The 17,382-nt window shown below is 44.1% G+C and overlaps 1 protein-coding gene across 1 annotated transcript in view; it reads right to left on the bottom strand.

Annotated features, from left to right (window-relative positions):
- Window positions 1-1,001: 1,001 nt before the first annotated feature.
- Window positions 1,002-17,382, bottom strand: part of EHD3 (EH domain containing 3) — a 30,405-nt gene continuing 14,024 nt past the window's right edge. The window contains exons 4-6 of the mRNA XM_071579881.1: window positions 5,703-6,115; window positions 4,525-4,689; window positions 1,002-3,041 (exon numbers count right to left, since the gene is read on the bottom strand). Of these exons, the coding sequence (XP_071435982.1) occupies window positions 2,514-3,041; window positions 4,525-4,689; window positions 5,703-6,115 (1,106 nt within the window). The 3' untranslated portion in view covers window positions 1,002-2,513. The remainder of the gene's footprint in view (window positions 3,042-4,524; window positions 4,690-5,702; window positions 6,116-17,382) is intronic.

Genomic DNA, 17,382 nt, shown 5'->3' on the forward strand with positions numbered 1-17,382 from the left:
TTTGGCCTACCTGAGCAGCTTGCTGGAATATACTGGAACAGAGATTAATAGACCTCACCACCTCTCATCCCCTTTGAGCGAACCAGTATCTTCTGTTTTTTAAGAAGCTGTTAAATTCCAGCATGATGTGATTGGTACAAGCACTGTGCTGTGGCCATCAGAAAGTCATGCCCACAGAGATAAGGCTGATTCAGATTGCTCTGTTCAGCCTCAACCTTGTGCCTCAACTGGAGTCTGATGGACACAAACTCCACAGAAAAACTTGGACAATGTTGGCAGATGTGTGTGCTGTAATGGCAGGCAGTTAAACTGGGGGCTACTGGGTAGTTGAACTGAAGTGACACACTGTTTGCTGACTTTTCCCTCGATTTGTGCTAACTGCTTTTGCTCTCCACCCTTTGATTTCCTCTCACCCCTCTCTCATCCTGTACAGATGCTAAATGGAAAGTCTGCCAACTGCTACAGCTGACACCCTCTTTCTGAGTCCTTCCCCAGTACTATCCTAACTGCTCCCACTGTCTTACTGCCTCTCACTATTCCACTCTGGGGATACCTATCATTGTAATGAGTGTGTAAAGAAGGGACAACAAAGACAAGTAAAATGAGTTAGCAAGATTTAAGACTGAGGGTTTTTTGTGTTCTTTCCAGATCTTGATAAATCTGTAGCATTCTCATCTCAGACAGGCAAGAAGAAACTCTTTTAATATATTCCTTTTCTACTGAAATTTGGTTGTTACCTCTTCCCTATAATTGAACAACGTGAATGGTGGATACAATTCCACTTGCTTTGGCAAGTATGGAGGTTGTGATGTGACTGCCAAAAGAGAAAGATGTCGCAGATGTCAACCAGTCATTCAGCAGTGCACACCCATGTCCAGCTGGGCTGATCTGCACTTGTACATTTGGGAATGTGTTAATTTCCTCATTCTGCTGCACATGGAAATAAGCTTTCTTTCTTTTCAGCTGCATTTCATTCTGCTGTGCAAAGAAACAGACAGATCTGGCCTTTCTTTTTTAATAATGTTTTAGGACCAGGGTACAAAAAAGGTTAATGCATTAATTTTTAAGACAAGTGATAAATGTACTGCAATAAGCACATCCTACATACACAGAATATATTTCTCTATATAATATGAACACAAGAGATATAAAATAAGTTATACTTATCTTGGTTTTTCATCACAGTAGGAGCTCAGCTTATATAAAGTGACAATAGGAATTGTAACAACACACTGCTCCAAAGCAACAACAAAAACCAGAAGAGTGTGCGCGCATGTGTGTGTGTTTAGGAAACAAAATAGGAAATCGAGGGATTTCTGCTAAAATTGGGCCTTGAAAACAGAAATTTCATAGAGCATGAAAGAAGTGGGGAAGTTCTCTTGGCTCAGGGTAGAGGTTTTAGAGAGGATCAAGTGTTAACTGCGTGGTGAGAAGAGTGCGTGAAGGCGGACATCTGAGCTAGATTTGTGGAGGCACAGGCAGCAGAGCAAGCTCTGCCCACTGCCCCTCTGCGTTCTCTGCTCTTGTGATGGTCCAGCTACCTGACAGTGCAGGGTTTGTATCTTTACAGCAAGAATGGGGCCTAGTAGCTTTCACTGTGCACGATGAGAGTAAACACATCATTTTACAGGGATAACAGACACCACTGCTGTTCAAAGAGAAAACACTATCCGCTGGTAGTGAAATGTTCAGTGAGCCTGGGAGCAGTGTTCCTCTCTCCCAACTCACCTGATGTCTGCCTCTAGTGCCCCCTCCCTCTGTTTCCCTTGGAGGTTGGTTCTTTTGGCCATGCCTGCAGAACAAATCTCCCCTGGGGATGGCATGGGAGGTACTGATGATTGGGAACTCTGAGTGCCTGTCCCACAGCGAACAATGAGGAACTCCAGCTACTCAGTTCAGAGCTCTTTCAGATTTTATTATTTTTCTTTAAGGACAGGGGAATGTTTGTAAAATTTGCATCTAACAGTGAATTAAGGTTCTTAAAATTCTTAACTCTGGGGTTTAGTATCTAGTATTTTAGTGTGGGCTTACATTAATTAAGATCTGCTCTTTAATTTGGCCAATAGCTTGAAGACCTTGTGGTTTCTCTTCACTATCAAGATTTCAGTCTCCTGAAGTTTGCATGACCGAGTAAAAGGCAGAAGGTGCAGCCAAAGCCCAGGAGTGATACTGGCAGTTAGCAGATTTCTATTAGTGCCTATTCTACTCTCAAAAAATGCAGCCCACTTCAGGTTTTCTTCTACTCCTGCTTAACAGTCTCCTAGTCACAACACCCTTTCTTTACCTTCATATTTACAGAGTATGCATTAGAAAGCAGGGACAGTACACTGGAAGTTAATTGCATATTATCATGAGGAATTGGACTTTTTTGTTCTGCTTTAGATTTTGTTCTTCATACAGCAAAGTAGATATAAATCCAAATGTGATCTCACATCTAAAGGTATAATTTAAGTAAACATGTTTTTCTAGATCTTTTTTCCCCTTCCCTTTCCCTCTTCCCTATACCCTTGCTTTCACTCTGTTATTTTCCTTTTGGATGGAGGGAGGAGATGGGAAGGGAGCTCATTTGGCAGCTCATGACCCTCCAACTTGACTTTAATGAGATGATTCGCCAAGGCAAACTCCTCATCATCCAGCATGCCATCTTTGTCGATGTCAGCCAGTTTCCATATCTTGCCCAGCACAGTGTTGGGCAGCTTAGACCTTACCATCTCCTTCTTTGCATTGGCACCAGTTATTTTACCATCAACAGGCGAGAGTGTGTAGAAGATCTCATCATACATGGGCTTGTCCCTGGCCACCACCCACTCAGCATCATCGATCCCTTCACCAGCACCTTCGCCGTAGCCGTGGCCAAAGGGACCATGCAAGGTGCCCTCAAAGGCTCCTCCCTTCACCATCTGGGTTGGCCGCTGTGACTCTTCCTGGCGTACGAGCACCATGAGCTGGGCAATGTCATTGGCCAGCATGTCTTCCACAGTCTCCAGCAGCTTGCTCTTCAGAGGCTGGAACTTGCTAAAATCCTGGGCTTGCAACTGATCCTTAAAATAGGACAACATAACAAGAGATGAGCAATATGGCTGTGCACTGTGGAGTAATGGTGTAGAGTGGGATGACTGCCTGCTGCTTGGCTCAAAAAAAAGTGCTATTGCAGAGGAGTGGGGGAGCTTCGCATTCCCTCTGTGGCAGCCTGGCTCTTCAGCATGTGATGAGGTCGACCTGGCTGGCCTTGCTCTTACTTATATCCTCTTTTAAGTCCTACAGAAAATGATCTTCTCTGCTTACAAAGAGGGGGCTGACATCATGCAGAGAAGGGAAGCATTTTGCTCAAAAGCCCAAATGGTGGACATATGCAAGTAAGACTTCTCCTTTCTAAGCCGCACAGAAACAACCTCCTTGAAGACCAAATTGTTCAAGACAAACTGGTTGTGCAGCTCTTGCTACAACATCCTTCAGTCATTGTTCTGCATTCCTTCTCCCTTCTGCGCTCTGGGAAGCATGTGCCATACTAGCAAAAGAGTTTTATTAATCATCATGAGGTGAATCTTTTAGACACCATAAAGACAGCAGCATGTCTGTAAGAGGTGAGCACATCTTTACATGGCTCAGATTCTGTAATCTTCACAGCTAAGCAAAAGTGCTTTGATTAGGGCCTGCAAAGAACTCTCTTCTAACTGCAAAATGACCCTAACCCTAACCCTCTACTCATTTAATCCACATTATTCTCTTCTACTGGATTGGCACAGTATTTAAACACTTAAACACACATTTTAACATGCATTGAATGAGGTCTCCTATTGGATACAGTCCATGAATCTCACTCTCAACAATTTATAGAAAAGGAAAAAAAAGGCAAATGCTGTATTTTCTACAGGTTACTAGTAGCAACCTTGACAGATAGCAACTTGGAACAGGTTTCTCCTTGGACTGAAGCCACGCAGTAATGCAGCACTGTCCAGCATTGTTTAAATATACAATACAAGGCTCTGATCCAAGATCCTTTGAAGTTTCTGACTTGCATGAACACTGGGTCAGATCTCAGGTCTGCAGAACAGAAAACCTGCTTCTTTGCTTAAAATAAAAAAGGAGCTTTAAGTTTTTACACCTTCATTTCTCTCTTTATAGAAACAAAGTGTGAAGTAGAAGGCAAAAAAAAGTACAGCTCTTGGGGAATGGGACATATATAGGGTTTTCAGGACACAGCTTTCATTTTAATATAAATTAACAGTATTCTTAGGCCTAAAAATTCTTCAAATTGAACCTGGAATTAAAGAAAAATAAAAGAAATTATTTGCTGTAAAGTGCTCTTCAGGTAAAGATTTGAGAAATGAAGGCAGCTGTAGCTTCACGTGAGCTCTGTGTGTAAAAAGTGCTCATGCACAAATATAGCCTGCACATATTTCAAAACCCATTTCAAAATTACAGCAGGCCTTTCCTACAGGTGGCAGCAATTAATGTCTGCACAGCTCTGTTGTATTCCCTGCAGTTTCTCCTTGGATGTTTGGCCAAGATGCCATTGCTTACCTGCATCTTTTTCAGATTAGGGAAGTCTCCTGGTGAGATCTGATGCTCCCGTTCAATCCGGGCGTAAATATCACCCAAGTTGTTAACAAGCTCTTTCTTTTTATTGTCTTTCCCAAACATTGATGGCATTTCCTTCTTCAGGGAACTGATGATGTAGGCATGGACCTGAAGGGAGTTAAATTATATGGAATGAAGAAAAGTGTAAAACAGGATATCAGAAAATACTTCTCAGCAGTGAATATCTGTACCCAGAACTCAACTCCATCTTGCCCCACCCTGAAGAGCAAGCTCAGCACCTCAGCTTGCCTATGCCTATGGACTGTTGCTCCAGTGCTAAGTGCTGCTCAGCTGTGCACTCTGCCTGTGCTTTGACAAGGTGAAAACACTGTGAGTTCTGGGCATACTGACAGTAACATTCATATGCCCTTCCTGGAAGAAATAGTGGTGCTTATTTTTTTCTTCTTCCACTGGGCATGGCCTTCCAGGGAATAGTCCCTTTCCTGTTCAAACCTAACACACAGATTTTGGAGCTCTCTAGACTTTATTTAATGTTTTAGTCCTCAACTTATTCAACATTCTGGCTTTTTTTTTTTTGAATGGTGAATCAAACATTTTCTCACAGAAATGAATACCCTTGCACAGAAAGCTTTTTAGGGATCTTTTGATATTTTTTCTCAATGAATATGGAGTCCTTCCCTGTATTTTCCAGGGCTTCATTCTGCTCATTTCAAACTTTCAGAGTAGTGCAGGCTTATTTACCATTTGTGTTAGTCTTTACCTCCCGCATCCATCTAAGCCAGGTATCTCTCTCAGCTAAGAAAGTTTAAAGCAAAAGACCTAGAGCTTAACAATTCACTTGGTGTATGATTCTTATATACTGAATTGGTCCTAATTCTCAAGTTGCTGCTACAGAGCAACTCTTTCCAGATCCCTCCCACTTGCTTTGATCTGTGGTTACCATCCTTGCTTTGGCCTGCCATGATTGATGCACCAAGCAATAGAGGTGCTTTCTTCCTTGAAGCACATAAGGCCAATATGCTGGGACCAAGTTAAATGGGATGGAAAAAGGGTACGATCCACCAGCTCTGCAAGCTGAACTGGCCAAAACCACTTCCTCATTGCCTGCATGCTGCAGACAAACCAAACTGAATGCTTGGAGGTTCTGTGCCAACACCCACCTTGGCCAGCCGTGCTCGCTTGATGAGATCATTCAGCTTCCGCAGGGCTGCATTGCGGGGCAGGCTCTGGATATCCCTGAACAGGTCCTGCTCCTCTGCCTCAAACAACTTGCGGTTGTCAGGGATGAGCAATGGATGAGACCAGAAGGAGCCAATGTAGACCCTGATGACCTCAGGAGTGTTGACGATCTTTCCCAGGGACCACATGAGGGCACCGTACACCCGCATCAGCTGCTGAGTCTCTATCTGGTCAGCCTTGTTGAGAACAACTCTCATCTTGTCCTCGTGGTTCTTCAAGGCCTTGATGACCTCAGAGAATTCATCAGAGATGTCCAGCTTGTGCGCATCGAAGAGGAGAATGATGCGGTCAACCCGCTCTGCAAACCACTCCAGCACAGCAGCAAAGTCATAACCTGCAAGGGGTGGAGGAAGATCAGAGATGTAACATGCATGGGAGTAGAGAAGCCTACTTGCTGTACCCAAACTACAGCTGTGCCTAATGGAGGGTAAGTTCACAGAGGAAGCTTTCCTAGTGGACCAGGTAGCTTGATAACAGAAATATGAAACACTATTTCTCGTACTAAAGAAGGTGGAGATGACACCCTGTTCTGCCCATGAGATGCACAGCTAAGGGTAGCTCTCATGTCACATTAAGAATGCTCTAAATGCATCTCATGAGGCAACAGCTACATTCAAACAGCTACTGCAGAAGTCTTGCATGTGGCAGCAAGAGGTCTAGTTTGTGAGTGACTGGCCATCAGCATAGCCTACAAGGGCTGTAGAAAGCTGGGTAATTGCAATACTTGCACCCAGACTGGTTTGAGATGCATATCTCTACTGTTTAGTAACTCTCAGGTCTTGTCTAGTTGTGTGAGACTTTGTCCCATTCAAATCAAAACGCAAGATGCAAATAACCTGCCTTACCAGAGTAATCATTCTGTCATACCTGCTGCATATGCACAAAGCCAAATGATTTGTGTTCACTTAGCTAAGTGCTTGATGCTTAGCAGACAGCATTGCTGTGAACAGCAGAGGTGGACTTAAGATAGGAAGAGTGGGTTCAAATTTCACATGCCTCAGGACTAAGGATAATGGATGTCCAGTGTCCATTCTCTAGGCAATACAGGGCATGATAAGTAGCGTATGTGAAGATGTCCTTATTAAAACAGTAGTAATGACAGCAACAAAATGACACTTCCTAGCTTTGTGGTGTTTTCTTCACCTTCTTTAAAGCCTCAGTGAGAGACTGGTTCATTCTCTCCCTCTGCTCTGTCAGGCTCTCCTATACTATGTAACATTTGGGGTTATCTGTGTTGAGTGCCACACTTTGTTAAGGAAAATCAGGACAGAGCAAATGCTATTTGCATTTGAATCCTTTAAAACACTATTTTAATCTTGGCTTTCATGAATAAATGTGTGATAATTAGTTCAGTGCCTTTTCCTTCTCCTCCTCTCCTTTTTTCTTTGTCCCCTCCAAAACCTAGAGGGCAACCAGTGCAACCCAGTCATTAGATTGGAACTACAGAAGGGAGGACAGATGAGCTCTGATCTTGCTTTTAGCCACAGGTCTTTTTTCCCTTCCGACTAAGCAAACTGGAGTGAAATCCTGGCTCCCAAGTCAGGAGTAAAGCTTGTGTGAACTTTCTCTTCAGCCAGTGTTAACTTTTTGCCACTACAAACAAATGCAAAGTATTATTACTGAGCATTGTTCTGCTTTGGCCAATTGCAGTTTGCTCCTTACAAGAAAAGGGGGTGGTGGGGTGCGGGTGTGTGCTCTTGGATGTGGACAGTTTGCCTTGCTCTCTTCCAGGGGATCTACAGAAATCGTAGATGGAAGAGAGAGATGTTTGCCCCACCAGTGTCCTGCTTATTAAGGACACCATTTTGTGCCTTCTCTAGCAGCAGGAAGCAATGCTGGGCCCTGGCTCTATGCTCAGCTATGTTTGATGCTGAGAGCTTGAGAGACTTCAGAATTAGTTTTACCTTTAACAATGACCTGCTGAGCATTCAATATATTATACGATAGCACTGTGTCTGCCAGTCAATATGTCTGACCTTGGTAACAGTCTCGAGTCAGACTCTTAAAACTGAAATAAACTTGGTCCTTCTTGCTTTCAGATATTAACAGCCTTTTGTAACATTAGGTGTTCACTTCAGCTTTCTAACCTTAGGTGTTCTTGCTGAAGGGAGCTCACCTCCATTGCTCTAACTGCAAAGCTAAGCATGCTGACTCCTTCTCAAACTGTGCTAGGAGGGACCAGCAGCAGGACAAAGTTGATGCCCATACTTCATTTCACTTGGATTGGGTTCAGGCTGTAAGCTGTCCCTCTGCAAGCAAATCAATGAATTTGCAAACAGGCACCTCCCGCGTCCCCTCAAACTTTGCTAAACACAGTGCACACACACAGAGACACACTTAATGTTCAGTTCTGCTGGGGCTGTACTGGAAGTCATCTGGCATGGCAAGAACAGTTTATTCTTCATAGGCAGAGTTACACAGCTTGCTTTTCCATCAGGGAAGCAGTGAGTCAGGGTGACTTTGTTTGGAGATGTTTATGCATTCAATCCTGTCAAACCTCATTGACTGGGATGTTTCCTTGTCAAACTAGCACATGTTTGAAATGTACCACAACCACTCTTTCCAGTCTCTTTCTTGGGAGAATCAAGAGGAAAAACAGAGTTGTGCTCTCTAGGATACCTTGTAATGATAGTGATGTGCTGTCACAGATCACATGATGTATTTTCCCTCTGATAGAAGAGCAGTCACTGTTGGGCTCTCTTAGGGACTGGGATGACATGAGGAAAGTGTCTGCATGTGACAGCCCACCTTTTAGTGATTCCATAAATAGAGGGAACTGATTATTTAAAACAGGCAGGGGCTGTAGAAAGAGTGATATTGTAGTTTTGGTATTAACTGAGGCCTTGGGAGATTGACCTTAGTCCTCTGATTTGCCCAGGTCTCAGGGTTTGTCCAAAAATATCTTTAGGCATTTCACTTTCATGATTTTTATCCTGTATCAAGCCTGGATTCAGAGCAGCACTTAGAAAGTATCTATTCTGTGACGTCCTCTTTCCTATTAACAAAAAAGCTGTTTGCCTACCCAGCAAGAAAAGGAAATTAATATCTGCTCAGACCTTTTGTGTACTCCCAGCTGCACCAGTAACATACAGGGAGTCTTGAATGTCCCTGTGGACTTCATTAAATGTCTAGATTGATTAGCACTTTCTTTCTGAGCTTCTTTGCTTGTTCAGAGATATTCTCCTGACAGCTGTCCTGCATATCTTCAATAAAGAGAGAACAAAGCCCCAGAGAGTAACACTTGGTGATGTTTCAGAGCAGTCAACAGCACAGACCCATCTGCATCCATGGTGGGACAAAAAACCAGCCCACACACTCCCCTTGTGTGTCCCACTTGCTGTGGCGCTTAGGGAACACATGAGACCTCTCCTGTTGGTGACCAGCAGAGAAAGAAATAATCACAGCTGCATTCTCTTGTATGGAGGTACTTGGCAGGAAAAGTAAGTGTAAGCATATATATGTTGTTCTTAAGCAACAGAACACCTTAGAGAAAAAGACAGGAAAATTATCACAAGTGTTGTATTATTCCTCAACATGTAGCATGATGAGTGCAAAGGGCAGGTGGGATAGTCTACTATCTATTACTACCTACTTCGAGTCACTGACTGATGGTGTTCTCTCACACAGACAAGTGCTTAGAGAATTGCTTTATAAGTGATACAACAGGAGGGTTCTCTTTTTAATTTTGCTTTCAGTGAATAAAGAGTAGAATGTTAATAAAGCATTTGGGTAACAGGTTGACCATGTAAAACTCTAAAGGTAAGGTATTAATAAAGGTGTTTTAAAATAACATTTAAATATTACTAATTTCAGAGCTTTCATTTTTGGAGAACCCTTCGATGGCATAGCAAACTTGGGCCATTTTGCCCGGCTCCAGCCAGTGTTGGAGGTGGGCAACACCCGAAAACACAGGAGGCTCATTCTGTAACTAAATCTAAGCATTATACCCTGGCTTTAATTTCCTCTCCCCACCCCTTTTTGATTTCACAGATGTGCGGGGCCTGACTTTCTTTTGAGAGTTTATTAGTGTGTGAGCTGATTTTCATCTACAGTCAAATTAGGAGTTTTCATAGTGTCCCCTGCTCATTCCACTGCAAATGTGTTATGTCTCCTTACGTCTCTCTGTGTTGTAGAGTGTTGCTAAGGCCTCTTACAAAAGCAGCCAGTTACTATCTCTGACTTGGCAGTGTTTCAGTGATGGGTGAACCTATCTACACACAGAGTGCAGTTTTATTGTGAAGTTACAGGGTGTATGGGAAGACATTTGCTTGCCAGAACTGCATAAATGCAAACTCATTATTATGGGGGTGTTCAGATGGAATTGAAAGGGGGACAATTTTCTCTTCAGTAATTCCTGTCTGTTTGTTGTACTTGTATTCCTGTTGAAAAATATGATGCATATTTAAACATTCTCTAACATCACTGACACAGATTCTTTCACAACCTCCAGACAAGGTGAACATGAATAGAAAATGAATCCCAATCATACAGGACTAGGAGGACAAGATGAACATGTTAACAGTTTTATTCCACCAGATGCTTTTTTTTTCATGGGACAGGTTTCCTTCTGACAGCATGAAAAGGACTCCACAGATTTAACACAAAGCTGACAAGTCAGCCGGACTGTCAGTAGGATCAGCCCACAGAGAAAATTATCTTCTTCCAGACACCCTGCCACCAGACTCCACAAGGCAGGCTGGCTTACTGAATACTTGTTTGTGCACCACTGGAATAGGTGGCAGCAGGTTTTCACCAAGATCCAGCAGGATTATGCAATTACACTTCTGTCAAGTCAGACCAGGCATGATACAGGGATATCTTTATGCAGACTGTGGGAAGACAAATGATACCTGACCCAGCACAAAATCTGCCTGTCTGTAACATTTTAAAGCCAACTTGAACCAGCAATGAAATGGCATGCATTGGTTCAGCATTTCTCACCATGTAGCTACACTGTTTGTTTGTGCTTGTTTTTCATCTGGTAGCATGCATACTGTTTTGTGGATTCATGGCCACAGATCCTGTGGTAGTGGAGTTCAGGTGGGACCAAATGGAAACAAAAAGATCAAGAAATGCTGAGAAACACAAAGCTGCTGCTTTGTACCAGGTATCTCACAGCTTGCTGTCACTACTGCTGTAAATTGTGCTGCTGCTTTTAGCAATTCAACTGTTTCCTGCTGAATTTTAGTCACTGGAAGCTTCCTTCTCATCTTTCTAAAGCTGGTATTATAAAGAGATTGAAGATTTACCATATTGAGACACTGCAGGGCAGAGTTTTATAGCTGCGTCCCTATCTGTCAACTGATAGACTGGCTCTGTGCATCTGAGGACAACATCAGAAGATGGGACAGCTGAGACAGTGAACACTGATTATCTAGAGAGGGAACAGCTCTTTGGAAATGAAATGAATGCTGATTCCAGGAAACTAATGACTTGATTTGAATTTTTATAATTGAAAAGAGGGTTTTGAAGCTTAGTCTAACTTGGTCACAGTGATGTCCTGCCTGAAAGTCCTTGAAAGTCTAGGGAAGAAGACATGTCATGGCAAAACAAGCAGGCAGCCCACAGTTGAGGGGGAGAACATGCCAGGAGGGGCAGGTGCTACCCAAACGTGATAGATGGCTGTAAGCAAAAAAGAAGGAAGGTCGCACGATGGTCAGAAGAAAAGAGGGGGGGTGGGGAAGTGCCACATCCCTTTGAGGACACATGAAGTGAAGTGGGAAGCTGGGTGGGTGCGTGGCTGTTTTGAGACCCAGAGAGTGATGGTGTCACAGAGAAGGTGCTGGAACTGGGTGGAAGAACAGTGATTTGGACAAATTTCTCTCAAGGTGAGGAGCTGGTAGTGCCAGCAGGAGAAGACAGAAGGGATGATGAAAAGCAAAGGGATGATGAAAAGAAAATGGGTACTGGATACACCTCACTGCAGCTCATCCTTTTACAAAACACCTTTGTAAAAAGCTGCCATACTCCTCCCTGGAAGTGTCTGCCTTCCAAAGAAATTTAAAGAGATTCCTGTAACGTAGATCTGTGGGTGTGTTGGAAAGCAGACAGAAGTCCTTTGGGATGACAAGATTTCTTTGAACATTACATGTCATAATTTCCAGAACAGGCCTCAGCTTGCTGATCACTTCTGCCTTTCCCTATACTCACAGAAATAACCTGTCCTGAAGCTGCTGATTCAGAGCACTGGGAGTTACATCATCCAGCCAGTGCTCTACATTTCTTCTTCCTCTGTACCAAGAACTACTGGGAACATTAAATACATTTTGGAGACTTTAAGGTTTCCAAAGCAAAGGCAAAAGGACTCGAAGCACAGCAGACCTGTCTATGTTCTCAGCTAGAAACAATGCTAACATTTACATTAACCAGTACCTGGAGTGGTAGACTGTGTGGCTTTTTGCTTTCATGTTGTTTACTGCAAGAGCTTCAGGGTTGGGAACAGACTGGGAACCTGACAGGGCTCTTGCTTTCTATCAGTGGAAATGGAACAAAACCTCACTAAGCGCGTTCAAATCAGATGGAGTAAAACTGGTGAGAATATTGTCTGGAGCTAAGTTTCCTTATAACAGCCTGTTTAGCATCTATGTCAGAACTTGTCCCCTATAAGTTTATAGCATTGCCACTTGTGACAGATGGATTGAGTGTTTCCTGGCACTTGAGCCAAAAAAGACAAATCCTAGCCAGATTTTGAGACCTCAGAAGACATCTGTATACAGGCCACATATTCCAGAGAGGTCAGTGCACAGCAGCATTGATGCACAGCTGGGATTCCAAGGAAGTTTTTTACCATAGCATCCAAACACAAACTGAATTCTCCTAGTACACACAGCTTAAATTTTGGAAGAAATCATGTTTGAAAAACAAGGCCTGAAATGGCCACCAGTAACTGATTGCTATCAGTGACCAGGAAACACATTCCTTCTCCATTGTTACTCAGGATGCTGAATGAATGCATGATGGGCATAAATAATGCAAATTGATGAGATGCTGATGGGCATGAGTATCTTTCCTTGATGAAAAAGATACTTAGGATATTTCTGCAGTGGATGACAAATGGACAAGCTGAACAGCCGTTGTAAAAATCAGACTTGTTTAGTAGCACAAATTAAGTACTTGGTGTATGTTAGAAAGAATAAAAAAAAAGCACAGTCCTGTCTATCTGTGCAGCCATTTAATCTGTTCTTTTGTGTTACTTTTTTTTTTCCTTCCAGTTCTGGAACTGCAAAAATACTTCCAATAGAAATCAGGGAGATGGACCCTCTCCCCTTCTCCTCAAACAAAATAATGTTTTTCCCAAAACTCAAATAAAATCTTGACTTTTTGTTTCCATGCTGCTTTCAGATCAGAAAAATTATGCACATGTCTTCATGTATTTCTACAAGCAAAAATGAGAACTGTGTAATTTTCTGCTCATTTTTTTATTGCTCTTCAGAGGAAGTGCAGAACTCTGTGACTGCAGGAGCTGAGCCTTTCAGTGGAACAGTATGTGAGACAGTGATAAAATCAGGCAAATTGGCAGAGCAGCTACTGCACTGCAGTAATGGAGGTGAACTGGGGAGTCAAAACTAGCCAGTACACTTTCACCCTCCCAGGCAGAGTGAAATACAAAATATAAGCAAACATCGCTGGTGGGGAGTAGTATAGCAAATATTTGAAATGCCTCCCTTTTAGTGGCCTTTAGGGTGGATGCCTTCAGTTGTGTATCATGCTGTTGCTAGCACACGTGATACAACTCTTTGGAAAAAAATATTTTCTTGTTGCCATTGTACCCTAAACAGCACTGCGTGAAGTGGGAGAACATCCATTCCCTTGGTGTTTGCCTTTCCCTTCCAAGCATGGATATTTGAGACACAGCCAGTCTGAGAGCTCTGCCCTGCCCAAGACTTGCTATTAGCATTTTTCTTCTTGCTGTCAGGCTGGTGAGTCACTAAGTGTCCCTGGTGCTGAAGTTGCTGGTCATTTGGGAATTCTGCCTCCCAGGAGACACAGCAAGGCTAGTGTGTATGGCTTTTTTCCCTTGGCTATGGGATGCCTAGGCTGCACTGCTGCCAGTAGAATGAGCAGAAGGCTGAAAAACTGCTGGAATAGAGCATACTTGGAAAGAAAGCAGATGGGGAATGACACTGTCAGTCCTTATCTCCTGGCTAGGACTTTGTGTTCACTGCTAATGCAGGCAAGGGAGGAGGCAACACAGAGAGGGTGAAGATGTGCTCAGGATATATTCAGCAAGTACTACCCCAAAATCAGGGATCAAATACAACTTGGTCAGGCCGTCACTGAACTTGGCAGACTTAGACCCACTCAGGGCATGTGTAGGTCGACACAGATGGCCAGCAGAGCGTGCAAGGCTCAGGCCCCCAGGGATGGCACTTGCCACTGAGGCACACAAGTTCCTGTTGCCAGGTGGCTCAATTAGCATGGCAGACTGCACAAGGTGATGAATTATGAGGAAGTCCTAACTCCTGTCCTGCCTCTGCTGTACTGCATGACCTGATCTGTGGTCCTCCCCTCTGTCCTCATTTATTTCAGTACACTCACCCACTTCCCATCTTCCTTCCCAGCAGGGTGGCCTGGGCTCATTATGTGACACCAGAACAGTGTTTTCTAAATGGACAGCATCCATATTATTATCAAATTGTCAAAGCAGACAGGACTGTGCTTCTCTGGTACAAATACCTCCCCTATGGGCATCTCTGCAGACTGCAGTTGCCTTATCCTCCCTGGAAACATTAAGAAATGGAAAAGGACATAGAGCAAGAAACAAGGCAATGCAATGATTAGCACTTCACATGCATATATAGATCCATGCCCCACTGTGTAAAAAAGACCAGAGGAGAAATGGCTGTCTTCCAGGCAAGAACAATACAGAAGTAGTGAAGGGCAGGATGCTCTGGGCCATGACATCCTGGAAACACTTCCCGCCAGGCCTGTAAATGAAACCTGTGACACCACGGGTGCCCACCACAAAGCAGTGTCTGAGTCACAGGAGCTCAGTAGGACAAACCAGTGCAGGCAGTTCCTTGGCTACTCTTTTCACCAGAGCCTGAGAGCAGCAGCTATGTCAGTGCTGGTGATCTCACTGCATGCCAAAGGGAAGTGGACTTCAGCTGTGACAGACTGCATCACTCTCAACTGCTTGATAGGCCTAAACCTGCAGATCTGCTACCAGGTAAACTTCATGGGCTGCTCTATGGGGGGAAGGGGGCTCTTATGGTCATGCAGTTCTGGAAAAGAGCCAGTGCAGAGCTGTTTCTCAGGATTATACAGCATTCCTTGGAGGAAAGCTTGCTACCCATTTGCAAAGCCCTGCTGCTTCTGGCTGTCTGAGGCTGACAGCTGCCAGCACTAACACCAGGTGCTGGTGCACATGCTGTCTCTCCAACTGGGAAGGGACTGTGTTACTTGTTGTGTTACTCTTTTAAAGCAATGAGGCAGTGACTTTAATTCAGAGTTCAGTTCAGACAAATGCAAAACTTCAGAACCTGGACTTGGCCCCTGAATCAATCCTTTAAACCTGGTTTCCTTGCTCCTGCTCCATGAAACATGGGTGCAACAACAGGAACAGCCACTGTTTTTAAATTCAGGAGTATAAGGTGGCCTTCATGGATTGCTAAACTTTGATAGCACGATATTCTGCTAAGCTGGCACTGTCTAGATTAGCTAATGCTCTGGCCATCCACTGGGAAAGGAGATGGACTTGCTGTGTTCCCACTGAGAGGAATTTCCTATTTTTAGAAATGCTGCTGGTTCTCATGGGATGGGCAGGCTGGGAAAGCCTGTCATATCTTTTGAATTTTAACTTCCCTTCCCCTCCAATGTATGACAGAAAGCTGCTTCACAATCTACTTCCTTCCCTGACCTTGCATTACAGGTATCCCAGTCAGAAGGTCTTAAAACGTACTCCTAGCAATGGAGGTAAGAACAGCTCTCCTGTTCTCAGCAGTTAGGAAATGTCAGAGTCTCTTGGGAAACCTCTGTAAGACTCCTTTGGGTCTTGCTTCACTCCCAAGTGAAATCTGAGCAGGTGCTTTTTGTTGTGTCATAACTTTTTAGCACTGTCTTGTTTTCTGCCCAGAAACCATGTTATTGCTCTATTTGCCCCCCAAACCAACTTGCTAATGAGGTCATCTGGCTTGTGAGCTTGGTGGCAAAGGTGCCAGCCTCACCACTTTTTCCTATTCCTCTTCCATGGGAGCTGGGAGGTGAGTACTCCCCTTCAAACATCAACTTCCTTAAGATAAGCTCAAGCCAATGCCTGGCAGCAGCCCTTCCTAAATTCAAGCACCTCAGCACTCCTTTTGACTATTTCTGCTGCCTGTACACAGAAATTGCTGGAGTTGTCCCAGCTTCATCTGAGCTATGTTGATCTAAACCACGTGAGGATCTTGCCATGTAGCTATTGAAAGGTCATCCAACCTGGCACACAGGACCAGTTTCAGTCTGTCCTTGATGCAAATGGTGACAAAGTGAGACCCCACCTACACTGTACTTTTAACAGGCTGTGACAGTCCCTTTGTCTGGCTAGAGATGCAGCAGAGAAAATTCCTGGGATGGCAGAAATGGTCAAGAGATGGCTGTGCTCCATCTAGAGTTCTTGCCTCCTGGTAAAAGGGTCAAATGACCACACACTGTAGTCACAGGGCCAATGTGCAATGTGCCAATTTTTTGCCCTTAGCACCTAATTGCACTAAGGGCAGAAAAGTCCTCCAGGAAGAACCTTTTCCACATGCTAAGACAGGCCTGCAGCTCTACAGATACGTATAGCATGCAAGAAGTTTACAGAAGTGGGACTCCCCTTTGGCCTCTTCAGCTGTTTCTGGATGTTTGGAGAGGCATTATTGGCTTGTGTCAAAGTGCACCAGTGACTTTACTGGTGCACAGCTGTGCATTAGCATGTTCTGACATTGCTGGCATTTATTAGCGTAGCTGCAGGAAGCACAGAATTATTTAGGTTTGAAAAGACCTTTAAAATCATTGAGTCCAACTGTAAACCCAATGCTGGCCTTGGCCTATTGATTCAGTCCATTGATACAGATCCATCTACAGATCCCTCCATACAGCCTTCCTACCCTTCAGCAGACCAGACCAACACTCCTGCACAGCTTGGTATCACCTGCAAACTGACTGGAGTGCCTTGATCCCCTTGTCCAGATCATCGATAAAAGATACTAAACATGACTGGTTCCAGTGCTGAGCCCTGGGGAACACCACTTGTGACTGGCTGCCAGCTGGATTTAACTCCATTCACCATCACTCTTGGCCTGGCCATCCAAACAGTTTTTACCCAGGGAAGAGTGCATGCAGCCAAGTCATGAGCAGCCAGTTTCTCCAGGAAAATGCTGTGGAATATAGTGTCAAAGGCCTTACTAAAGTTCAGCTAGGCAATATCCTCAGTCTTTCCCTCATGCAGTAGGTGTGGTGCCTTGTCATAGGAGATCAGGTTGGTCAAGCTGGACTAGCCTTTCATAAACCTGTGTTGGCTGGGTCTGATCCCCTGCTTGTCCTGCATGTGCTGTGTGTTCGCTCTCACACGGAGCAGCTTCACGACCTTTGCTGGCATCAAGGTCAGACTGACAAGCTGTAGAATGGGACACCAAGACC

Source organism: Pithys albifrons, chromosome 2 (genome assembly GCF_047495875.1).
Source record: "Pithys albifrons albifrons isolate INPA30051 chromosome 2, PitAlb_v1, whole genome shotgun sequence".
Lineage (NCBI taxonomy): Eukaryota > Metazoa > Chordata > Aves > Passeriformes > Thamnophilidae > Pithys > Pithys albifrons.